Source organism: Manacus vitellinus, unplaced genomic scaffold, assembly GCF_001715985.3.
Source record: "Manacus vitellinus isolate BGI_N305 unplaced genomic scaffold, ASM171598v3 scaffold_1_pilon, whole genome shotgun sequence".
NCBI classification, from domain to species: Eukaryota; Metazoa; Chordata; class Aves; order Passeriformes; family Pipridae; genus Manacus; species Manacus vitellinus.
In genome coordinates this window covers 56,015,974-56,042,659 of record NW_021939396.1, presented here as the reverse complement: position 1 = coordinate 56,042,659, position 26,686 = coordinate 56,015,974, and the positions used below count along the sequence as shown (strand labels likewise).

The 26,686-nt window shown below is 36.7% G+C and overlaps 1 protein-coding gene across 1 annotated transcript in view; it reads right to left on the bottom strand.

Moving 5' to 3' along the window:
- DOK6 (docking protein 6) overlaps positions 1–26,686 on the bottom strand; it is a 268,016-nt gene that overhangs the window by 116,010 nt on the left and 125,320 nt on the right. The window contains exon 3 of the mRNA XM_029959396.1: positions 9,029–9,143. Within this exon, the coding sequence (XP_029815256.1) occupies positions 9,029–9,143 (115 nt within the window). The remainder of the gene's footprint in view (positions 1–9,028; positions 9,144–26,686) is intronic.

The window sequence follows — 26,686 nt, the reverse complement described above, 5'->3', positions numbered from 1 at the left end:
CGTATTATTTTACATATTTCAGTATAAGGTAAACAGCCAGAGGATAAGAAAAACTTTTTTTTATTTTTTGTAGCCAAACGTTAGATCATGTTGTTAGTCTGCTTGTGCCATCACACTAATACATACTTTGTTCTAGTATAAAACATAGAACTTGCAGATACTACAAGGTTCATCAGATTTTTAACAGCTTACAAAGAAAACACCCACAACACCAAAACCCAAACAAACAAATGAGCAATTAAGAACCTTTCTGTTGAAATCAAACAAACAATTCCATAACTCCATACGCCTGAAATCCCAGATTTCACCATTACTAAACTACCTCCACTCTGTGCTTACTGGGAAAGGTAACTGTATGCTGAACTTCTAGGGCAGAGGCTTTGAGATTCATATTCTCCTAGTCTCTCTAAATTCAATATTCAAGATGATGCTAACCTTGCACCATCTATCGGATGAAGCTGAAATCTCCTTGCTCTCTTCTCTTTTTCTTCTGAAGTTGCTCAGTTTATGCAGGCAGGAAGATTTTTTTCAACTCCTTTACTCTTGGGGAGTTCTACATACACTCTAAAATGGATGATTCACTATTATCTTAGCTATCTTGTTTGACTTTTGTTCCTATGGGAGCAGTTTATATTTCGTACAAATTTCAATTTCTTCAAGTACAACTGTGTTAAGGAAAGCACCTACAGTGTCTACACTTCAATACAGTTGTCCAGAAAGAAAGAATAATACTGAACTTCTCTACCTAGAATCACAGCATAGCTTGTGTTGGAAGGTACCTTAAAGATCATCTAGGCTGACAGATCAGTAGTTCCCAGGGTCTTCCTTTCTACCTTTTCTAAAGATGGGTACAATGTTTCCTTTTTTTTCTTTTTTTCAGTCACCTGGGACTTCACCTGGCTGACATGACTTTTCAAATATCATGGAGAGTACCTATCTAGATCCATTATGTTAGACATTGTTAGAGTCCCCAGACAAGTTTACAGCATGTAAACAGCAAAGGCAACTGAATTCCTATAACCCCTGCAATATACACAACTACATAAGGAAAATTTAGGGAAGGAAAAAAATATCAGCTTTCAACTTTTTGACTTTTCATGGCTTAAATTTAGAGTTTCCCATATTGCAGTCTCTGAGTAAGTTTACCTTTCCCAGTTTCTGCATTTAGAAATGTTACAGATTGCCTACTTATTTTATCACAACACCTGTGCATGCTTGTCTGGAATTTAACTTTATTTCCTTGTTGTCCCACATTTGCCCTACAAATTGAGAATGCAGCAGCATTCCCAGCTCAGGAAGTTGCCTGGAAGAAGTGCTAAAAGGACGGTGACCATCTTGTGTGTCTACTGTTTTCAAATTTAGCATATGGCTATTCTAGTAAAAAAAAAAAAAAAGAGTTTGTCTTCCAAAAATATTTTTTAAAATCCTAATTAACTTTAGAACTAAGTCTGTGGTCAATTAATAACCTAGAAGTGGCTGGAAAGGATGGAAAGCAATAGCACAGAACCTGTTACATCAATGGGTATGAAGATGGAGTATAATTTTCTGTATTCATTCCATTTGCTAGTAATACTTATTACCAATGTGTGTCAGAAAATTTTAACAATGTATTTCAAACAGGTAACTAAGAAAAATGAGGATCAACAGGCAACCAATTATGAGAAATGAGAGGAAAAATCCAATACTTCTAATTCATAAATGTTAGAACAGAGACGCATACTTATAGGCAAAATGAAAAAAAATTAGAAACTAAAACTCATTATTAATGAAAAGGGAACTATTTCTCCAGAACAAAAGAATATACATTCTAAATATTAATCTTAGACTTTAACATTTATTACCATGACTCAGACTGAACTTTGCCCTGAAAGTGGATAGTGTTTCAAATATTATGATAAAAAAGGGAGAATGTAAGAATCCAGAGCAACATATTTAACTTCATTCAATGCCTTTCTTTTCACTCTTTCTTGGATCTCAAACATTGTGGCATGTGTGGAAGTGAGAACATGTATCTGATCTCCAGTGAGCTATATGCTTTACAGAGAGGGCAGGTTCCTTCATTATATATATATAAATATATATATATATATATATTATAAATATATATATATTTATATAAGCAAAATCTGAAAGCAGAAAAACCATGATCATAAACTTTATTAGAACAATCCCTGGCACCTTAGCAAAGAAATATACCATGTTTTGGAATAGTTTCAACTATATGGGCTTATTTTGCTGCATCCAAAAGGTGAACTTTGTATTCTTCTTTCCAGTACCCAAACATTTTTTGGGAAGCTGTTCTTCACTTCCACCACCTCTATGATTCTTGAGCTTCAAACTCACAAAACTAACAGCAAAAACGGGAACTTTAATTTTTTTTTAAAGCTCATGTAGCCATTTGTATTATTAGTAATAACTGTAAGTATGGTCATTGATGCTTCATCTCGAAGACTTAATGCTTCACAGTAATCTTAATCCAAAACCTCCAGGCTTCTTTACTGTCAAAGGACAGAGTAGTATGAATTACATCTAATATTCCACTGTCATCTGTCAAATTCTTTCAGCACATTATGTTTTTGCTTGTCAAAACTATCAAGGAGAAAAAGCCCAGCCCATAACCAGTACTAATTTGCCCAAAAGCTTTTTCAGTACAAAAATGAACTGAATTTGTGCCTTTTCAAATGATAGCAGCAATGTAATTTTACTTTTTTAAAGAAAACAAAGCAACACCAACAAATGGTGAAAAGAGATCTAAAAAGAAAAAAATATATACAAAACTAAAAAATACACCCCATATTGCTGAACACATTGCCACTTGAACATGAACAATCCTTCAACTTCGACGAAGTAAAACTTTTTTGCAGTTATAACAAGACTTACTTATCTCAGTTTGACTGCACTCAGAAAAAGCTGAAAGTATAAGAATACAGAAGAAAAAGACTGTTTACGTTATTGATGTATAAAAGAGTTTTATCAAGGTAACCATCACAGCAGAAAGACATTCAAGAAATAAAAATGGTGGATTGAGCCAAAACAACCACAAGAATGGATAAATCCCTAAACCAGAATTTTCAAATAGAGTAGCTGATAAAAACTTTGCAATAACCCAATTTTATTTTCCCCAGGACTTGAATAGGGAAAATTTTAAAGGAATGCCAAAGTATAGCCTTTTAAGAATAATTAAGATGTTTGTTGGCTGTAATGACTCTAGAACTGTAGTTCATGCATGCCTGGAAAGAAAGAAAGTCCTTCAATTCATCTACTTCAATACAGAGTGGGGCATCGTACTGAAGAGAAGACAGAAAAATATCAGTATCTTGGGGAATATCTGCATTTGTTTAACAGTCGCAGTTTTAAGATTCCTCTGTGATTTTCCCCTCATGTTACAACTCATTCTATACTCAAATCACTGAAATCACCTTTCAGTCCTAATCTGTTTTCTCTCTTATCTCTGTCTTCATACTATTTTCAACCTCCCTATTTTTTTTTATCAATAGGTTTACAAGTTCATCAATTTTCCTCACATTATGTCATTTAGAAATCAAAATAGATTTTTCACAAACCTGTGCTGGTTTGTGAAAAAACCAGCGTCCACTAAGCGTAAAATAATGGGGGATTTGTATCACTTAATATTTTGCTGGTAAAGGGAAAAGCAAGCTCCACTGACTAGTGCAACCCAGAAGCATCACTCCTTAAAAGCTAGCTATTATTCAGGCACAATCCTCATCATGCTACTGACTTCCATAATAGCATCATAAACTTCTAGCTTTAATCAGTACTCATGTCCACCAATTTAATTTTACTGCTGGTCCTGCACAGCCACTATTGCTCACTGCATCATATCTACAAGTTTTGTGAGAGTTTAAAGGTCATTTCAGAACACCTGTCTCAGTCTAGACACTTGTCTTACAGTCACACTACAGATATCAGGCTTGCAGGAAAAATTGCTTCTTAACAGATACATACATCTGAGCATGGCTATAAATTATACAAAATATGACAGTACACTTACTTTATAAAGCCCCCAACAACAATAACAAAAAAACCCCAAAACCAAAACAAAAACAAACAACCAAACAAAACCCATCCCAACAATTTTTTTTAACAAAGTTATCAGGGAAAGACAGTACCTCAAACCCAGTAACTGGAACCCAGAGCTAAAAGAACTTCTCTTTTTGCTTGATAATACACTGCAGAGTGCAGAAAATAAACCATGTGGGAAAGAAGAAGGATTTGTTTGAGGCTGTGTGGAACCCTACTCTTTTAACTCCTAGAAATTTTACTCTAAATTTTCAGTCTATGTTATTTCTGCTATTGGAATGGCCACAGCAACACAGAATGATACTGGGCATATATTCTGTATTTGTTCTTGTGATAGGGTCACTTTATATCTTAAAAACTTTCCACTTTTTATCTCCTTTATGTATTTAAAAGACAACAGTAACATCTTTGAACTGTTATTATGTTGGAGTAAGTATGCTAAATTCCCCAAAACGATTTCAATTTTCTTCACAGTATTCTGCCCCTCCCCTTAATCTGCTTATATGTTTGGCAACATTTAATTCTGTCTCAAGATTCAATGTGTTAGCAACCTGAAAGTTTTGCACTTCCCTATTTTTGAAGCAACTCATAATTTCATGATTCTTGTTAAAAATAAATTTGTAAAAATTCCCTTAATGTCAATAACTTTCATATGATTTTCAGGGAGGCTGAAATTGAGACCTGTAACATGTTCCTTGTTAAGGTAGCAGTAGTTTCTCAAGGTCTAAAGAAGAATTCCCACTCTTTAGAGTCTGTCTGAAGTTCACTGAGTTATAGACTATTTTTCATGTTAGTTAATCAGCCATGACTTCTCATTAGTTTATTTCCACTGAAACAATCCTCATGGTAACAGAGAATTTAAAAATGTTGCTTGCTAATCACCAAAGTCACAAGGTTCTGCTGCTAGAGCAGATGCCAGAAATAGATTAAGTGACAGCAAAAAGCTTCCTATTCTTCCTGAAGGGGGATAATTCTTCTGTAAAGACTTGTTGACCCATGCTTTTATTCAGGGAACTGTAATATTGGTGACTTGTTTGTTCTTCAAAATATTTCAATAGGGCTTCAGAATTGAACAGATTTTTACAGCTGTTGTAGATGTCAGAAGCACTGGTGGTAGGGATGGGAACAGCTAGATGATAACAAAAGCATATGGAGGATTTTTATTTGTTTTTCTGTAGAATGTTTTCTTTAGCAAATGAAGATTACCAACAATTAGATGCACCTCAGATGACTAATTTGCTGAAATCCTAATGGAAATATAGAGACTACAGCCCACCCAAGGTTCAGACTTGCCAGTAGCTGCCTTGAAGACAATAAGCAAGCTGAGGGACTAAAAGCTGCAGGAGCTCAGGAAAAAAACACAGGCTCCGAGCCAGCACACCCACTGGGCTGGTATCGCAGCTCTCAGGCTTTCTGGGGAGAACCAAAGTGTTCTGCAACTTTAGAGACCTATTTTAAAACAGAATAGCATTTTATTGTGCTTAATTCCACAATTAAGAAAGCTATGTGCCAGAAAAATGTGCTGCTTCTCAGATTTTAAGACTGCACAGAGAGAAAGATATCAGTTCATACTATCAAAACCAAAATGATACTGTTATTTTAAATCATCTCCTGGTACAATGCTGACAAAAGTCCTACGTCACGTTGTTCAGTCCCCATATAAAATCAACTCAGATTTGAGTAATACTTTCTCCTCATCTCCAAGGAATTATTGACTCTATGCTCAGCAAACTTTTTGCAAGGGTTCAGTGTCACTGTCGTTCCATCTGTCTCTGGAAGTCAAGATAATAGGAAACAAGGTACCTGCTTCTGTATATTCAAAGACTTCTTGGGGGAAAAATGTTCACATTATGAAACTTCAGGGTCCTAAAATGACTCTAGAAGATTTTTTACTTGAGTCAAAACCACTTGAATGTTCCCTTCCCATTGAAGCCATGTGAAAGAAGAGGTATTAATAGAGTGAAGCTATTATTGTGTTAACCAAAGAAGTGGCCTGATTTGCCAAAACAAACCCCATTGTCTGTACACCACTATAAATCATGAGGTTGTTAATAGTCTACTCATTTTCCCATATGAACCATTGCCACTAAACATGCGAAGAAAAAAAAAATGTTTTAAATAATAAGCAGTTCTCTAAATATTCCTTAAACTTTGATAAGTTTCATAAAAGACAGTGAAGTACTTGACACATTTCAGCATCAGTGAAAATGGTAACAGTTCCTTTTAAGAAGACAGAATTCATTGTGGAAGTGACTTGGCAAAGAAATTTGTTTTAGACCATATTCTCCTAGTTCAGAACACACAAAAGATTTGGAGTTCAAGAGAGTCATACATTAATGAAACAAAACACTGTATCTCTCATCTGATAGTTATGATGCGGTTCATACTGTTTAGATAAACTGAAGGCATGGAGAAAGGCAAACTGATTGAAATTCCACCATGCCCACAGCTAAGATTTGTAGTCTTTCAGAAACAGCAAAGTATCTGACACTTTTATAGCTTCATCTTCTCTGTATTGTCACATCAGGGAGCTGTAGGGAGCAGTAAGATCCTCTGAAGTTGTTTCTTCTCTGGATGAACAGGCCCAGCTTTCAGTCTCTTTTCATACATCAGGTACTCCTGACCCTGACTCTTGGTGGCCCTAACTGGATTCACTCCTGTATGTCAATATTCTTGTGCTAAGGGCACAAAACTTGGACATAGTAGTCCAGTTGTGGTTTTACAACTACTGAACAGAAGGGAAAGATCACTTCCCTGTACCTGCTGTCAACACCTTCACTAATGCTGTTCAGGCTATGCTGTCCACCAGGACCCCAGAGCTTTTCTGCAGAGCTGCTTTCCAGACAGTAGACCCCAAAAGTGCTTTATGGTTGGAATTACCACAACCCAAGGGCAAGAGCTTTCATTTGTTCTTGCTGAAATTCATAACGTTTCTGTCAGCCCACTTCTCCAGCCTGTCCAGGTCCCTCTGACAGCAGCCCTCCCTTCCCAATTTGGGTCACCTCAATCTGGTGTAACTTGCAAACTTGCTGAGAGTAATCTCCATCTCATCATCCAGGTTGTCAATGAAGACATGGAATAGTATTGATCCCAGCACTGATCCCTGAGGGATCCACCATCTACTGGCTACAAGTTTGGCTTTTTAAAACCAACCTATTTTCTGTCTACTTTAAATGCCTTTATCTATTCTGTGTTCTACTAATTTTTGGGCTATGGAAGAGGCTAAGGGCTTCTTTGTCCCTCAAGGACAAAGGGTCCTGACAAGCACCTCCGTGTACAAACATCTCCCCTCATCATATTATTGACCATGTGTATCAACAAATTGTCTTCAATCTGTTCCAGAAATCTGGATTGCTTGTGTTCAGCCTTATCGGCCTTCCAGTAGTTACTGTTGTGGTTAAAGTCACTGAAGAATACCAATGTCTGGGACTGAGGCTTTTTCCACCTCTCTTAAGAATGCTTCATCTGTCTTCTCTTGTTGATGAGAAGGTCTAGAGCAGGCACCTACTACTGTATCACTGGTCTTGGTCTGAAATTTGATTGCCGCCCAAAAGCTGGTGGTCTGCCACTTTACCCAAGCCTCTGTCTACTCAAAACACACCTTTGCAATCCATCTTTCATGATGGGATATATATATCAACATTCGTAATATTTGATCCAAAATCCACATAATTAATGACCTTACACACTTTTAACTTCCTCTACATTTCTCAAACTTTGTTTCACTTTAATTTATTATTTAGACTGTACATGATGCAATGTTTATATGATAGTATTAATATAGAATCATAGAACATGCAGAGTTGGAAGGGACTCACAAGAACCATTGAAGTCCAGCTCCTGGCCCTGCACAGGACCATGCCCTAGAGTCACATCATCTGCCTTAGAGGGTTGTCCAAACTCTTCTTGAACTCTGACAAGCTTGGTGCTGTGACCACTTCCCTGGGGAGCCTGTTCCAGTGCCCAACCACCTTCTAGGTGAAGAACCTTTTCCTGATATCCAGTGTAAACTTCCCCTGACACATGCTGTTCCCTCAGGTCCTGTCACTGGTTGCCAGACAGAAGAGATCAGTGCCTGTCCCTTCACTTCCCTTCATGAGGATTTTGAATATGGCAGTGAGGTCTTCCCTCAGTCTCCTCTTCTCCAGACTGAACAAGCCAAGTGACCTCAGTCGCTCCTCATATGGCTTCCCCTCTAGGCCCTTCACCCTATATTTAATTTTACATATGTATATATTTTAAAAATATATATAGTATTATATATATATAAACTTTTTAAATGCCTTTCAAATATGCCACTAAAAAAATAAAAAGTTTACCATTAAAAAATTTCCCATTATTTTTAAAACCTTTTTTTCCCATTAAAATATACCCTAGGACACAGATGTCTGCAATTGTACTTTCAAACAAGAAAATAGTACACTTTAATACTGCAATGTTCAGTGTCTTGCAAGTAACTACCTGCCATTATGTAGTACCATAAAGCCAAGTCTTGTTCTCAACTCATTCATTATGCTATGTAGTCGCTCAAACCACAGATTGCTTGACACCTTGCTTTACAATATCCTGAGGTTTTAGCTGGTATTTACCTCTTATTTGCAATGGCATGATAATTATGAGTTTAGTAAGTGCCTATAGCAAAACTTCTTAAAAAAAGATTGTTTCACATCTTGACTTAATAACATCTTATTTTTCACTCAATTTTACAAGTTTAATTGAAAATCTCTAGTCTTTAGGCCATCTGCATGCAGTCAAAGATAAATAATGGAAGAAAGAGTTCTGTAACACCCCAACACCTCTCAACATATAATAAAAACAACCCTACCAAACCCTAAAACACCCAGACCTCAAACTGCAAAATTTTTGTTTACCACGACTTCTTTTAAGCTAAGGATTTCTATCTGGCATTGTAAGTTAATTCATCTGAGTCAGACTTTGACATGTAACTTGATTTCTTCAAGCTAGAGATGCAGTACCAATTGCTTACCTGACTCGCACGCAAATGTCTTTGATGTCTCATCATGAAAGATAATTGCCACTGCATGCTTCTTTGTCTCCCGAGGCAATCTGGTTATGTTTTTGATATTGTGCAGCTCAGTTACCTTAAAATGAAGAAAAGTATTTTAGATCAGTGTATAAATAGTACAAATAAAAATATTAACCTTAACTGCTCCATTTTTACTATAAACAGTTTTTCCCCCGTCTTAGTTTCTGCCAGGTCAGGGTTAATTTTTTACAGAAGTTAGGAGAGGGTCCTGGTTAAGGTCCAGATGTTATTCCATACTACATTGCCGGGTTGGGAGTAAGAGACTCTCACTTCCCAGGAGAAGGGCATTCCTTCCAGTGGAGAAAAAGTCTGGTGGGGAAGAGCTGGTCCATATTTGTCGTGGGCTTTCTGTGTAAATTTTTTCTTAGCCTTACACATTTTTTTATTAATATCCTTGCTGTTAGTGTTAGTTTTCTTATCTCATCACTGTTTCCAGTCAACTGTTCTTATCTCAGCCAGTGATTTGCACCTTTTGTGCCTCCAAATCTCAACTCTGTCCTTCCAGACCAGGAAGGGGGAAGGGAAGGGGGGAATGAGTGAATGGTACTGTGGCCTTAAGTTTTGGTGGGAGAACTAAACGGGGGAATACCATTCCTAAACCACAACACCCCCTAAGCTTATTTATATTTATAAGCTTTTTAATTGATAAAAACACATACATAGGTAGAATCTAAAATTGCAAAACTTTCTATAAAATATAATGTATTAAAAAGGGAATGCTCTATTTCTCTAATAAAGTCCTACTTGAAATCATTGTTTACAATGACATCAAGTCAGCCTTATGATTTTCAGCAATCTATTTTTCAGTTTCTATATTCATACGACTTGGATCAGTTTCAGAAACTACATCAAACAGAAAACCTAATGTAGGAAGGACAGTGTTTTATTAGTTAAGTGCGGTAACTCAATTAATATGTCAAATAGTATCACTACATTTGTAAGAATAGATCCTCATCTGTCTTTAAAGTGTAACAGTCACCCCCAAAAGAACTCAAAGTTTTATTTTCTAAATATCTGAAAAGCTTATCTACAAAAAAATACCCTTCCAGCAAATTTACGGCATAAAAAATTCAGTCTATTTCCATTTTCTTTTGATGCAAGTAGATAAATACTATTAATACAAATGGAAGAAAAATACGTTATTAAAACCAGAGCTGGTGGCACAGCTGATATTAATCTGCTTAACACCTCATATTATAAAATCTTTTTCTCAGTTTCTTGGAACTCTGGGCAAAATTTATCTGTTTATAGTTGGTTTATTCAGGCAGGACATTTGCCTCAGGAAGAATTAATTTATAAAAAAATGTCATTCATATGAGTCTGGTCATCTATGACTATGGAAAAAATGGACTGAAAGTAGGTGCGGGTTTTTTTGGTTTTCTTTGAAATTCTTATGCTCCCAGTATACAGGTCTAGCATTCCTTCTCTAAGGGTGGAAGAAATGTTTTTAAGGCAACAGAAGTTTCATATGGTGTAGTAAAGAAATGGAACATGTTGGGGCAAAGATATTTCAAATAATATTTATAGCAGATGAGCAGTGAGAGGCATCAAGAAGCCAGCAAAAGAAACTGAGACAAGCATGAAGTGTAGAGTTTATGTGTTGACGATTAACTTGACATTAGAACTGAAGATTGCTCTAGGGTCTATGTTGACAGCCTTCAGCAAAACTAACTCCAGTTTGTCAATATCTTTGTTGTAACAGGTAGGCCAAAACCAGATGAAGTTCTGTAAATATTGTCTAATGTGTGCTGAACTGAGGGGGATAATCATTGCCTGCATTGACTGGCCATGGTGTTGTTCATACTGCCCGTGGAGCTTTACTAGCTGAGGCAATAAGATCCAGGACTCTACCCACAGGCCTGCTCCCAGCCTGCCCATCGCAAGCCTGTGTCATTGCAGGGGATCCATTTTGATTTTCCTTTGTCTCTGGAATCATACTGCCTCCCTAGACAGCACAAAACTTCTTATAACTCTAATGTGACAGGCAAAGTTATATGAATTGCCTCTTCCAAACTCCCTTTTACTCTCTTTCTAAAAGTCAAGGTTTTTTGAGCCATTTTGTAGTTTCACACAAAGTCATATTCCTCTTGTGTATAACTTTCCACAAAAATGGACCTCTTTGAAACTACCATGAGATACTGTGAGATTTCTATTTTCTTGTCAAATGCTTTAATGGTTTAACATGGGTGGACAAAATATTTCTGCCAGTTAAAAAAAAAAAATTTAAAATTATATCTTTCTCATTGAAATGCTTTGTTTTACAAGAACCAAAAGAAATAATAATTGTCGTTATAATATTCTGAGGATATAGGGAATTTATATACATTTTAGAAAAAATAACTAATTTTACTGGGCAAGCTAACAGACAGAATAAAAAGAGAAAAAAAGTAACTGAGCTTTAGCACTCAGCCCCATCATATCTGAGAAAGCAGATTCACAGAATTCACAGATTCACAGATTCACAGAATGGCTGAGGTTGAAAGGAATCTCTGCAGGTCATCTGGTCCAGCCACTCTGCTCATGCAGGACCACCTAATTGCCTGGGACCACATCCAGATGATTTTTGAGTATCTCCAAGGTGAGTTAGACTCAGTAACCTTCCCAGGCAATCTGTATCAGTGTTTGGTCAGTGTTTCCTGATATTCAGAGGGAACATCCTGCATTTCAGTTTATGCCCACTGCCTCTGGTCCTGTCACTGGGCATCAATGAAAAGATCCTGGCTCTGTCTTCTCTAAACCCTTCAAGTGTAGAGAATATTCTCATTAATAAATATATAATGAATGAGCCTTCTCATATTCAGGCTAAACAGTTTCAGCTCTCTCAGCCTTTCCTAATAGACAAGAACCTTCAGTCCAGTTCCCTCATCCTTTTTTTGACCCTTCATTGTACTCCCTCCAGTATGTCCATGCTTCTTTGATACTAGGAGCCCACAACTGGACCCAGCACTCCAGGTGTGGCCACACCAGTGTAGAGTAGTGGGTCAGGATCACATCCCTCAACCTTCTGGCAACACTCCTCCTAAAGCAACCCAGGATACTGCTATCTTCCTTTGCAGAAAGAGCATGTTGCTGGCTTGTGTACACCAAACCATATACAAGCTGAAGGAGCAGTTTTATTTTTATCTGTTGGGTAAGTCAGCAGATTGACAGAAAGAAACCCCAGCAGTTAACATTTCAGGAACACAAGTTGACTCTAACAACAAGAGGAGCCATATTATCAAATAAGTCCCTTAGTATTTCTATTGGTTATGAAATTTTTAATATCAAATAGAGATGAATATTTGCTTCCATATTAATATTTTAAAAAATACTACATGCTTCCCTCCATAATCAGAGCAGAAAGATAGAGGCAAGACTGTGAACGTCTATGCTCCCATTGCTAGAGAGAATTAAGTTAATCAAATTCTGAATTCTGGGTTTAATGCCAGTGGAGCATGAGTCATTTCTCTACTTGCTGAACACTTAAAATTAAAAAATTAACACCTGAGAGTTTAGATTATTTTATATGAAGGAAAAAATTAACTTTACCTTGGCAACCAGACTGCTTTATCTCAGGGATTTTTAAAGCTCTGTCTTAAATTTTATCTATCATTTTTAAAAACATATAAATCAATAAACTCTTTTAAATGGAGAAAAGTATCAAAGCTACCAAAAAGACAAAAAAAACCCAGTAAAAAGTCAGAACTGTTTTGAAACAATTTAAAATATCTCTTTGCAGACTTTAAGAGGTTTTAAAAGACTAAGAAAATTGAAAAATTATATAAAAAAGTCCTCCTTTTTTATGAATAGTACATTAGGTAATTCTATTTTTTAAGGAAGGAATATTATACCAAAATCTACTCCTGTGGTATTTTAATGGCTGTTCTTCACAACAACAAAATAGCACTTTGAAACTACTTAGACCATTGTTTAACTTGCAGCAGTAGGAAAAAAAAGGGGAAATTTACTGTGCCATTACACATGTAAGAGTCTTACCTAGACTTTCCACAAAAAAAAGATGGGCATTTTCACATTGCGGGATTATACTTTGCCTGAAGCTTTGGCAAAGTTAAAACCAACCAAAACCAAAAAGACTTTGAAAACCAGTTTTCTTTTTTTCCCCATTTGTAACTCTCTAGAATGAAATTAACTTCATCAATAAATAAAATCCCTAATATTACCTACTCAGTGAGCAATCTTGCAAATTGTTTTCTTGTCTACCATTACCCTTTGATTTCTTCCAGTAGCTAAATATATCCTTTATAGTTTACAACTTTTCACTAACATTAGCTTGTTAACTTAGACGTTCTTTACTAGACAGTGGTGCTACCATTCAGTGCCATTCTCCATATGTTGCTCAGTATGGTCCGTAATAGGGACTCTTAGCACCTGGACCATTTCTCAGTTCTCCTACTCCTCATCAATAGTTCCTGCCTCATATGTACATCACTCGACAGCCCACGCATACATTTCCTTGCTGGTTCTTCTTTTCTATTTGGTTTGTTGATCTGTTTTTGTATCAGTCTCTAAGACCACTTCACTTTCCCCTAGAAAGACAATTTACACTTGTTGATGAAAAGATGTAGAATTGTTACTTAAATTATAAGTTAATAAACTTTCCTTTGCCAAGCTTTTTTTTTTTTTTAATTTTCATATCTAATAGGTTTTTTTCTTTCTTGAAGGTTTGACATAACTATATCAGAGACATCCTTGTTCATTACTTCTCATTAATATTTGATTAATGGACACCAAAGCCTACATAAGCCTGAAGGGCTACTAGGTAGAATAATTTCTAGGATTGGTAAGGCAGCATCTCACTCCTGCAAAATTAAACTAGGCATGGCTTGCATCAGGGTCTCAGGGCTACACATCAATGTTAGTTACTGTAACTTGGTTCCTCTCACAGTCAGGAATTTGGATCACCTCAAATATTCTTTAAAAGTACAGCTGAAAATAAATGCACTTGATCTGGACACAATTCTTTTTTAATGAGTCTCAGGTTGTTCACCAAAATGTAAAACTTTTGTTTTACATCAAGCACTAAGCAAAAAAGTAAAAGACCCTATCATAAGCTTTTTGTTATCGCATGAATTATACGAATATTGCTTCAAATAATGCAATGCACTTCCTCTCATTCTCACTGTTTATCTTGGTCTGCAGATAAGCCCAAAACTTAAATGTGTTGGTGTAAAACCTCATCTGAAAAGAGCACCACATTCAGAGCTTCTACTTGCTTCCTTTAAGTAAATGTTATGTAGGAATGATAAAGTTCATAAACATCAATGCCTTGTAAATGCTGTCTAGCCACATCTGGGTGGATTAACCATAAGGAAGAAAAAAAAAAGAAAAAAAAAACAAGCTCCCTGCTTCTTTTTATCATGCCAGCATAAAAATTCTATAATTTTTTCTAAATAAAATAAATTAATAAAATATAGAACAGTGCATCAAGCTTAAAAACAAGAGAAGCTAAGAAGGACTCTAAATGAACCAATAGTTAACAAATCCCATGTTACAGGGTCAAAAAGGCAGGAGGATCAGAGAAAGTAGAAAGCTAATGCCCTCACTTTGAAAAACAAAAAAAATAGAATTTTTGTTTCCTTGAAGATTTCCCTAATCTGATGTTTCATGAGAATAATTTGTAATCTGAGAGGTTCACAGAAACTTGAAGTCACCTTTCTGTATGAAGATCCCAAATTTGATGCTTATACCAAATTGCTTCAACTCCCTACTCCCTGCCAGAACGCCCAAGCATTGTCTGATGCCAGGGGAGTGAGTTACAAGGAACGCGAAAGGATTGGTCTATATCAGTTTTAGTGCATTTCTGTGCCAACCATATGAAAACATATGAAAAATATCTTGATAGATTTCAGACATCAACTCCACTTGTCTCTAGCTAAACCAACTGTAATTTCATTTGTGTAAAGTCATGATGCGAATTCCTAGTAAATAATTAAAATGCAGGAAAATTGCTAACATAAGAAAGTTTGCAGTGTCAGGTAGCCATGGCCTAAATCCAAGTAAGATACACAGGTATAGGCTGAAAATTAAGGAAATTATTCAGGATTGTTATATGAAAAATAAAACCTCTGAACAGTAGATCGAGCCTTTGAAGTAGACAATTACCTCTGTCTAGCCAGGAGAGATCAGATAGTAGATTAAGTAACTATTGCTAGTAACAAACTTCTGGCCTCTCTAAAAACATTTTAGCCCTTGCCTGTCTTGACATGGCATTTCAGAACTCCCCCTCTTCTCTCCATCTGACCACTGGACGTAACAACATGTTAAGAGCCTATTTTTACAAGGAAAAAATACCTACAATTTTTCTGTGACCCATGTTTTATCAACCTAAAGTCTTCTTTTTGAAAGACCATTTTTTACTTAGGTAAATAAGAGGAAATAATTACAAGATCATTTTCATTATGCTAGCAAAATATTTTATATTATGAAACAGTCAATGTCAATGCATCTTAAGACAATTAATCTTTAAAATGTTTGGAAGTTGTGTTTTTTTTCTTTTCTTTTGGATATCTTAATTACATTCTTAGGTGTGAAAGGCTGTTAAATTACAAACTACATTTAATTTAAGCAAAGGCTTATATTAACTGGGATGCATTGTTTCTTAACAGTCAATGTAATTTGCCTTTTTTCTTCGGAACTAAGTTTATTTCTATCAAAGAAGAAGGATTTTAAGAACAATTCAATACACTTTCTATTTAATTAGTCATACCTCATCACTGACCCACACTGGACATTTATTTGTTTGCTTGTTGTACTAAAAATCTGCCACGCAGCTCAAGATCTAGGATTTACTTTTATGTTACCTGAACATGTAAAGACTGTATGTACATAACACATCTAGGGCTCTGGTGATCAGATTATATGTTTAAATAGATAACTCTTCCACAGTTACAAAAATATTACTTCCAAACCACATATTACATTTGCATCACTACAAAAATTATAATTCCACTGTAAATAAGAAAGGAGGTTCAAAAGAGATGAAAACCATAAAAATCATACATAAAATCATAAGTGCTCCATTCTGAGTTATATCCTACTTGAATTCTTCCAAACATGTGCCTCCCATATGAAACTGGGTGGGAAATGATTCTGCGACTCCATCTACTGAATGTTATTTCCACTGTGCAGAGACCTGGAAATTGCCTGGGCAGAGGAAAAGGTCTGAATTTACATAAATAGGTTTCTGTTTTGCATTGAACACTACCTTCCTATCATTTAATTTCCAACAAAAAAAAAAATAGAAGCAGAAGAGAGAGCTACAAAATGCAACCGTTCATCCTCTTATTTCTTAATAATGGCCCACATACTACCATCTGTTGTGTAATACCACACAAGCAGTAATGTAACAGAGCAAAAGCCAACACGGTGGAAAGGAGCAGGAGCTCCAGTGAGTGATGCCCAGACAGTTAAAGAACCACCTCAAAACAGAGACAGCATGGCAACAGCAAGAGAGCGATACAAGAAGCAAGAGTTATGTTAATTATCATCTCAAGGAAAGGGCAAAGGAGGCACCAACATGCTAAAACTACTCCGAATGCTGCTGCCAGTCTGCAAAAGGAGAAAGGGAAATTCTGGCTCACTGTGGATGAAAGGACTACAGACAGGATCTCAAAGCAACTAAACATGTGCCTCCAGCTTGGTTTTCAGTCATACTATCTGCAGCTAGCAGCAGCTCCTTTGACATTACTAAATCCAATTGCCACAGAGTAGAACTTTTGTTACAGCTTCAGACAGAGCTGGATGTGATCTTGGCTCTTAAAAAAGGCAGTGTGCTGCCTGAAAAGCATAAAGACCTTTGGGACCAGGGAAATGGCTGCATTAACAGAAGCACAGGTTGTACATCAAGTGAAGGGACTCTTCTTCTTTACTCAGCACTCATTAGATCACATCTATAATACCATGTCCAGTTCTGGGACTCCAATGAAATTGATAAGACAAAGTGAGTTCAGAGGAGGGTCCCCAGGACAGCCAGAGCTGGACCACCTGCCCTGTGCAGGGTAGCTTCTCCAGCCTGCAGCAGGGATGGCTTTGGGGGCATCAAACTGCCCCAGTGCCTGCAGGGAGGTTATCTAGGAAACAGAGTCAAGCTTTTCACAGTTGTGTCTGGTGGGAGGAAGAGGGACAACAGGCATAAATTGAGACAAGAGATGTTGAGAATGCATACAAAGAGCAATATTTTCACCAGAAAGAAAGCCAAGCAGTGGGGCAGGCAGCCCAGAGAGACTGTGGTCTCCACCCCTGGCAACCCAACTGGACAGTACCCTGTGCAACCACATTTGCTCAGACCTTTGACCTCAGAGATGGCTCTACTGTGAGCAGGAGTTGAACAAGAGAACTCTTCAATTCCATTAACTTTTGAGTCTAAGAAAGGGATGCTAACAAACCTCTAAGGATATTTGGCCCTTGTGGGTTTGGGCAAACCCTTAGGGGATTAGGCATTCAGAGTATCTAAGATAAAACACATTTCCCTGACTTCAGCATATTTTGAAAAAGAACAGCAATCAACAATAGGATCAGGGGATGCAAGAGACTGAAAAACATGACTTGAGATAAAAATGTACTAAGAGGCATTAAAAAAAAAAAAGAAAAAAAAATTCATGACAGAATAGCAAGTCTTAAACCACAAGATTACAAGAGAAACATAATAAAGCAACATAACGGGGGAGAGGAGAAATCCCAAGATCAGAGAAGTGAAAGAATGGATCATAAAAGGGCAAAAACAATTCACGAAGAGAACAGTTTTCCCCATCTCTGCATGCAGATTTACCCTTGGAATATAAGCTGTTATGGTAACAACACTCTCAAGGAATTTTGCCAAAGAATGGCATATCAGCCTCTAGGGCAGGTCTCCAGCTGCTATTTCAGAGGATTAAGTGTTTAAGAAACTTCTACCAAGTAAATGTTGATCCCTGTAAGTACTAAATGGAAACCACACCTATAACAGCAGTAAGAATTTTGTCTGTTAACTGAAAAAGTAGATAATAAAAATAAATAAACAAAAATGGACTGAATGAATGAATATATTAAAAATAAATTAGGCTAAGTATAAGGTAGTAACATCAGGGTAAGAAAGTGAATTTCGATGGGAAGAAATATGTGTACATCTGATAGTAGATGGACAATGAATAATTCCTTTTTGCCCTCCAGATAAAACTGACATTTAAAAATTGAAGAAGTTTAAATTTTTCAGCATTTTTTGAGAATGTACATGGCATTATGAACATTTAGATTGAATATAAAATAACTATTTTAATTTTTAAAAATTTAAATAAATACAAGAGAAAGAGAAATTTTTAATATTTACCTCAAGTCTCCCCTTTCTTTAAGTCTTCACTATTGCTAAATATTAGTATATCTGACTTTCACATGGGCTACCACCAGGGTACCCATTTTCACTTTGTACTCTGACCACCTACCACATAAGCAGTTACAAACTCTTCACTTAGTCTCAGTGAAATCTAAAAAAATTAGGAACGGAAACCAAACTTGCTTGACTAGCTTTTGTTATGCCACCTTAAATGCTAGATTATCTGACAGTGTTTTTAAATCAAACCTACCAGGGCAGAGTAAGCATATTAAGTCATATAAGCCACCTTTAGCAGGGAAGGATGTAGGGATTTTCCCAAGCCAAGTTACTTTTTGTCAAACTGTGCTGCTCTAATACTGTCAGAGTTGATCTGCTGCCTAACCCATAAAAACAAACAGCCTGCTGGGATTATTCTAGTTTTGGCTCGTAGCCTGGTGTTCTAAAGCAATAGTTAAAATATGATCACTTCATGTGTACGTGGACCTATTCCCTTAACAAAATTTTAATTAGGATTTTTAAATACATACTGAAAAAAAATGCATTCACACTTCAAAGACTATTTGTATAGACATTCATTTGCAATACAAAAATCCCATTTCCTTACTGTCCTAAAGACCCTTTGAAACATGTTTTCCAATCTGACCTTTCATTTTGAAGTGCAATCTGAATACCAGACTACTGTGTATAGCATTAGGAAAAAAAAGGGGAAAATACAGACTTCTATAAAAATGAATGTTGACAAAATTTAAACTACTGCCTTAATGCTGAAAGAGCACTCTAATTTGAAACCCGGGCTCACACTGGAAAAATAACACTACGCTAGAGAGACGGTAGAGAGTGAAGATGATTCACAACTGAAATAAAATAGGTTTCACAGTTATCTTTCCAAATTTCAGATACAATAAAAAAATGCTTTCAATACCTAACTTCCTGCTAGAGTTAGTAGGCATGCAAACAATGCTTATGCCTGAGAAATAAAATTGGGCATTTCATTACTGTAGCTTAATTATCCAAGTAAAGTAGACAACACTTCACAATGAATGTGTAAATGAATTAGATCACTATATGAGTGTTAATACCATTATGAGGCTTCTGAAATATACTAGACAGCTAGAAACTGTTTCCATGTTCTAGAGTTTTTGCTTTTAACATTCTCTAAGTACATGATTATGCTCAGATCTTTTCAATTTTTAGCCCAAAGGTATTGGTTAATTAAAAAGAATGTGTTACCTGTCTTTGACTAGAAAGAAAAGGAAAAACGTACTTTTCCAAAACTTTCTTTAAATTTTTCTCTTGGTTTACTTAAATTGGTTAACCTGCAATAGTTTCCAAACTTATCTTGTTAGAACAGCTCAATTAAAAATAAGTGTTTATTAACACAGACTAAATTTGAAAACAAATCACTTACGTGCAGTAATTGCTTGAGCGCAGTAAGCAATGGGTATATAATTCTTCCTCCTAAACTGCTAGTTATAACCCTAACCATGAAAGCTGTCACTGGATTGACAAACTGGGTCAGAAGTGTTTACAAGTAACCACAGGCTTTCAATGCACATAAATTATTATGGCTGTATCTATGCCACACATGATGCCAGTGGCTGAGCCACAGATTTAACTCCCCTTCCTATCCCTTTCAAACTATGAAAGACTTTGGCTGTAGGTCATTTCAGTCAGATCTTGAATCCATTAGGGAGCCTTGGGTCAGAATCAGGTGACAAAAATGCTGGTTTACTTCCATTGTAACACTCACAGGAGAAAAAAAAGTAAGAGTTGAGAGGAAACTCTTGATGCAGATTTTAAGGACCTCTCAGATGCTGAGTATCTGTTGAACTATCAAGAGCTATATTCTGAAAAAAAATAAATTACATTAGCCAGGAAAGGAGAAGAGACATTGCCCTCCCTGTTCCTGGCTTTCTCACCACCTTTTGCCAAAGGGGAGGAAGACACACACAGACACAGGGCTCAGCCAGGGTCTCTGCCACATTGATGGTCATGGACAACAGCAAGTGGTGCAAGCCCATGTGCGTATATGTAGAAGCATAACCAAAGACATATCCACTAGCCAAATGGTTTTGTTTGGTTTGGTTTTAGAAAGCATTAAAACAATAAATACACACCCAGCACAAACCCAGTACTTTTTAGAACAACTTTCCTCTGTTGATTTTTAAAGAGTGTAAATCTGTCCCAGTGTCTTTAAAAATAACTCCCAACCCAATGGATTTTGATGCTGTTCTTAAACATAAACATAGATATAATAGGCATTTCAGATATTCTGAAGGAAGTATTAATAGCATCAGACTACCTATGAGATTCCTGGGTGCTCATCAGAAAAACACACGAACTAGATGAAAAACTACCAGATATAGAAAGAAAATTAGTTACTCTGGTTTAATCTAAATTCAGCTCATGCCTGTACATGTGTGTGTACACATACACCCAAAGTAGTCCAAAATTCTTTGGGAGAAAAAGGTGAAAGAGAAAAAAATGTAATAAAGCAAAACTGAGGTAAAAGAAAATTAAAAGAGTGCAATAATTTGGAAAAGAAGAAAAGGAATTATTCTAAACAGAAAAATCCTTCTTTATTTAAAAGAGGGTGGAGGTTTTTTTATAAACTTTTTGAAATGTTTTCATTTTATTTGTTTTTAAAATTAACTGAAATTTGTTGGCTGATAATTTGAAAATTCTTTTAGCTTAATTGTCATTGGGGATAAATTAATTTTGAGTATCTATTATGACAATTACATACAGCTACATTTTCAATTCTAATGCATTTTTAATAACCTTCATCAGGCAGTGATTTGAATTTCAAATTTCCTTCTAGTAAGAAGTAAAAATTAGATAGTTTTGTGCTAATTTTCATAATAAATTGCTCTTTATTTACGTTGCAAAGCCTCCCTTACTCTAAGTAAATCAAAACTTTAAATGAAACCTAGTACTCATAAGACTTACTATATTTCATCTCCCTTTATTAAGAAAAAGTAAATTACAGTGACAAATCTGTCTGCCCTCCCTCATATACCATAACCTGTTGTTTGTACCTGCCTGCTTCCTTTTATAGTTATTGTACAAGGGCCCATGCCTACTCCCATTTCCACACTGAAATGGTAAACATTCCCCAGCAACACAGACACATAATTCAGAGTAGTTTCAAGGGAAAATGTTGTCATTAGGAAAGAAAAAAAAAATTCTCACATAACACTGTTTTACTAGTGTTATAAACAGCAGGCTAGATAATTAGGTCTTTAACTTTCATCATGAACTTTTATTATTTATGTAGTATACACTTGAATAGTGAAAATAGACACAGAGAATACCGGAAAAAAATAAGCAGATTCGAGTGCTAAAGGCTAGGAAAGGAAGACCTCAATATTACTTTGACTGCAGTTCTATAGGTCTAGTCCATAATTTTCTTGTTGTTTATGGCAGTGGACCCCACTGGGTGTGATTTACAGCCTTCCAACCCTGTATCTTAAGACAAATAAATACCTTTAAGTTTAATGGCACCCTTTCTATACATACATTCTTTTATGCATATTATGACTATTTACACATAGTCATAATTATATGATTGCATTTGATTTTTCATAACTATTTTTCACTGCAGTCAGAAAAAATGATAAATACCATTCTGTTGAATAGAGGCTTTATAAATTTGTTTGATTGTCTTAAATTCATACTGTTTTTCTGACTTAATAGTATACAACATGATTTCTCTTGTGGTTCTTCTGTAATGGTCATCACACAAGTATATTTCACACAGATGATTTCAAAAATAATAATTTTCTTTCCCGCCTTCCTCAGTTCTGAGAGATGTGGATTATATTGGCAGGGAAGAACATGGTGAAAACAAATGAAAATCAAAAATATGTCCTTGAAACTATTGATTTGAATTTAAGATATCCAGGACTCGGCTTTTCAACAATGCTGCATTAAAAAGGGGAATTCGATTAGTGTAAATATCCACAACAGAAGCCAGTTGTTTTATATCCTAGCTCAATTGTTTCTTCTTGATTTCCCCCCAAGGACCAGTGAGGACCTGCTTCAGAGACCTTAATTCCAGTCTCTCTTCTCATAAGTGCCTATTCCCCAGCTTCATCTGGGTTCCTGCTACTGAAACCCTCACTTCCAAACACATGTTCTTCGTATTTCAGAACTGGCCACTCCTGGGCAATGTCTGAGAAGTGCACACCTCCCTGCTGCTGGAACAAATGAGGTAGTATCATCAAGAGCAATTTGCTTGGGTGCCAAAGACTGAACAATCCCTCCTTGCTTTCTGTTAATGTGCACCTGTCCTACTGCAAGACTGTCTTTGCCCCAGGTATAATGGAGCAGAAGCGGGAGACTATGTCCATGCTCTTTACTTCCTTGTTCACCTCTCTCTCATTGTTAGGATTTTTCTTTCTGCACCAGTCTCCTTGGTTTTGTGCAGTCAACTAAAATAGATTTATTACCTCTAGTAATATACACTTTCTTCAAAATTTTCGCATTCCATTCTTCGCTTTAGTATTTCTCATATCAATTCTTTGAACAGCCTGCTTTCTATCAACCTTGATGTTTCCCACAGATATCCAATGGATAAGGTCTCTCACAAAGTGGTAGAACATTTATTTCTTTATTTTTCTCCCTTGCTCTATTTGGTCTATTTCTTCTCTAAGTTTTAATTTAACGATTTTCCTTTCCCTGTTACCAAGTGCCAGAGGATATACATACAGAGAATGGTTCCATGATCTCATCTCAAACACCTGCCCCTGTACTAGTCTACAGAAATGACAAGTAGTTATTACAGTGAATGTCAGGCTTTAGGTCTGAAAGAACCGGGGGAAACATATTTCATTACTCAAGAGAGAAAATTATCTGATTTTCCATCATATTTGAAGCTTTACAGATTACATGTGACATTTTAGCTGTCAAAGTCAAAGTGTTTCAAAAAAATACGCACAAAACACAGGTTTTCAAGGCTTTAAACTTTGCCAAAACATGGCTAGATTTTCATGGCAAAAGCTGAATATACATAACTGAGACACTGTGTTCTCTGCTGTAAAGCAACAACACAAGAGCAGTTCAAAGAAGAGTTCTCTTGAGACTGTTTTAAGGGACATTAGGAAGATTAAGTATATTTCTTCTATCATTAAAAATAGCTGAAGCATACCCAGGAGAGGACAAGACCAGTTTGACACAATACATGCGGTTCAGGAATATATCAAGAGCTAGTAGCAACTTTAATTCATGGTTCACAGAAAAGTCTGTGTTGGATGGAACTCCTGGTCCACCTTGAAAGCAGGGTCTTTGATGAGGTTGCCAGGGCCTTTCCAAGTTAGGCCTTCAAGATTTCCAACAAGGAAATACTGACCTCTCTGCTTAGCCTGTTCTGATATTTAGTTGTTCTCCTGGTTATTTTTTTTTATTCTTTATATCAAGGTAATTTCCCCTGAAGTAACCTCCGCCCATTGCCACTTTTCTTCTGGGCACCCTTGAGAAGAGAACACCTCAGTCACCTTATCAAAACTGGAAGCCTGCTATTAGTTGCCCCCAGGCCTTCTCTCTTTGCTAGCGCAAACCTTCCTTCAGTCTTTGCTTCAGTCTCAGTTCCTTCAGTCTTTCCTCAAGTTCTCCAACCTCCAGATTCCTTACTGGCACTCTGTTTTTTCCCCTGTCTTGAATGGAGCAGTGAGGGGACCAGAATTAGGCACAATACTACAGGTATGGCTTAATAAGCACTCAGTAGAGAGAAGCCTTCCAGGTCGAGCATCCTCGCTCTGCTGCCCATAATCCTCCTGAGGCAATCCAGGACAGTGTTTGCCTTCATTGCTGCTGCACAGCTGGCTCAGCTCAGCCCACTGCCCTCAGGGCCTTCTCAGAAGAGTTGCACTCCAGTCATTCAGCTCCCAGTCTGTTTTACTGCTTTGGTTATCAGGTCTCAGGTGCAGGACTTCATGTTTGGTTTTGTAGAGATTACGGAGCCTCCATGCCTGGAGACATTCAAAACCCAGCTGACACGGCCAAGAACAGTGTGATCTGACTGATGCTGCCTTGAGTAGGGGATTGAACTACATGGGCTCCAGAGGTTTGTTCTATGCATGAATGGCATTTTGGAAGTTTTACATTGTAATTGTTTTTTCTCCTCCTGCTGAAATGTTTAAACATTCCTCCTCTATCCAATATTATTTTTTTCCAAGAAAAAGTTTCAGTCTTCCAGCTTGTGTTAATAACATAGTGGGAATACAGACTTCTATTTAAACAGCTGATTTGTAAAGGCAAGAGAGTCCCTTTTGCTGCCAAACTGTACACACACTCAACTACTAGTATGAATTTACTGTAATAAAGTGTACATGGATCTTCATATAAGAACCACCACCAATAGGTCTTGGTGTTGCTTTGTGTTACAAGTAGAGATTATCTTTATTTTTCACATTTTTATTTCCCTCCTTGATACTTAGATTCAGTCACCGATGCCACTGTTGAGGAGTTTAACGTTGACATTGACATTGCTTCTTTATTTACCCTGTGAATTGACTCTTCAAATTAATACATTGTGACTCCAAGGTTTAGACAGATGAATGGAGTCCTATATAGGAAGGGACTATTTATGCATTTTAGATGCATGTCTGTAGCAGCTCAAAGTCGCGTCAGCATGCTCAACTAGATTTCTTCATTACATTGCTAAGGAAAGAAGACGTTATTGTCTTAATACAATCTTTGTTGAAAAAAGATTTTGTTTTATTAGTTTGCATGCTGCCTTTTGACGTGCTCAGACTCTATTAACAGCTTTATTACCAGCACAGCTCCAATTATTCCTGCAATTTGCTTTCTGCTGTATAGAATGCTTGCTTTGAACAACTGTGTTGTTCAAATACTTCTATATTTTAAGCGGGATCTGATAATTACTGCAAATCTTTTTGTTTGGTGTACGGAACTGAGTAATTTTATTAACAGTTATTCATTTAAATAGCGTTCATTTTAATCTCATCAGTTGAGTAATAGCAGCCTACGAAAGCAATGTCCTTCATAACCTTCTCATATCAACCAGATGATTTTACTAGAAGACATTACTTGAAAGTGCTGTAAACAAATATTTGAAGAGAATTACATGTCAAAATGGGGGAAAATAAGAATATAGTTTTTAGGAAAATTTAGTTATCTCTTCTTTGGAAGACTTGGCAAATAAGGGTGTAAAAACCACAAAAAGTATATCTGGGCACCTCTTTCAGCATCAAAGAGCAAAGACTTACAAAAAATAATTGTCAAATTCTTGATTATTTGCAGATAAAAGCTTGCAAAATATTATTCAAAACTAACACAGTCACACACACATTCACTGGGTTCCTAAGAAAATGCTACTTTGAGATCATTATTTTCACATTTTCTGAAAGAAATTTTGTGGAAAAAAATGACCATACTGTTGCCTTAAGGTTTTTGTTGTTGTTTGGGTTTTTTTAATTTTATTTTTGATTTTTAATTTTTACAAGTAGTTATGTAGATTTTAGAAGCAGCTGCATTTATTCCCTCACTCTTTAGCACAGTAGTTACACATACACCCAACCCTCTTACCCCATTCCATATTCCCTATATCAAGTTCCCCTAAATTCCAGTAGCATATTTAGTCTTCTTTTCAAGGTAGGCCTTCATTTTGTTTAAGAACATCTGCTCCCTGGCATGGACCACCAGATATCACCCAGAACTTTGGACAAGCTCCAAGGATGGTGTGCCCTGAAGAAGAGGAAGATGATGAGAGAAAGGTCCCAAAACAACCCCAGACTCAATTCTGGAGGGTCAGATCAGGGGTGGAACGGGGCAAAGGCCGGGGGGTGGATAAATCAGGGATTGGATGGACATTATTATAAAATTGTAACACTGGGTCGGGGGGCAGGACATGACCATTATAACCCCAATGCCTGAGAGGCATCATTAAAACCTTCCCTTACCTTCCCTCCAAATTAAGTTGCCCTGGAGTTTTTTTCTCCCTGAATTTTCTTTAGGCAACAATACTTTTAAGGAAGGATGTCGTGGTTTGAATCTTGTTTTCCCCCAGAGGCTAAATTAAGTGGTAGACCCCAAGGGGTGGAAACCCCTGGAAGTTTTGAAGTTCTGCCCAATGGGCGCTCCTGCAGAAATGTAAACATATCACAAGCTCACCGGAAGAGATGAGTTGTAGTTTTTGGTTGTTGAGGAGAGGTGGCCATGTTGTAGAGCCACGACGAAGGGGCTCTGAGCCCCTTGGGCCCTCTGGGGCCTACCAGCCCCTGGCTGGGGGGGGCTGCAGGGACCTGGAGCAGCATAAAGCTGGGCTAGGT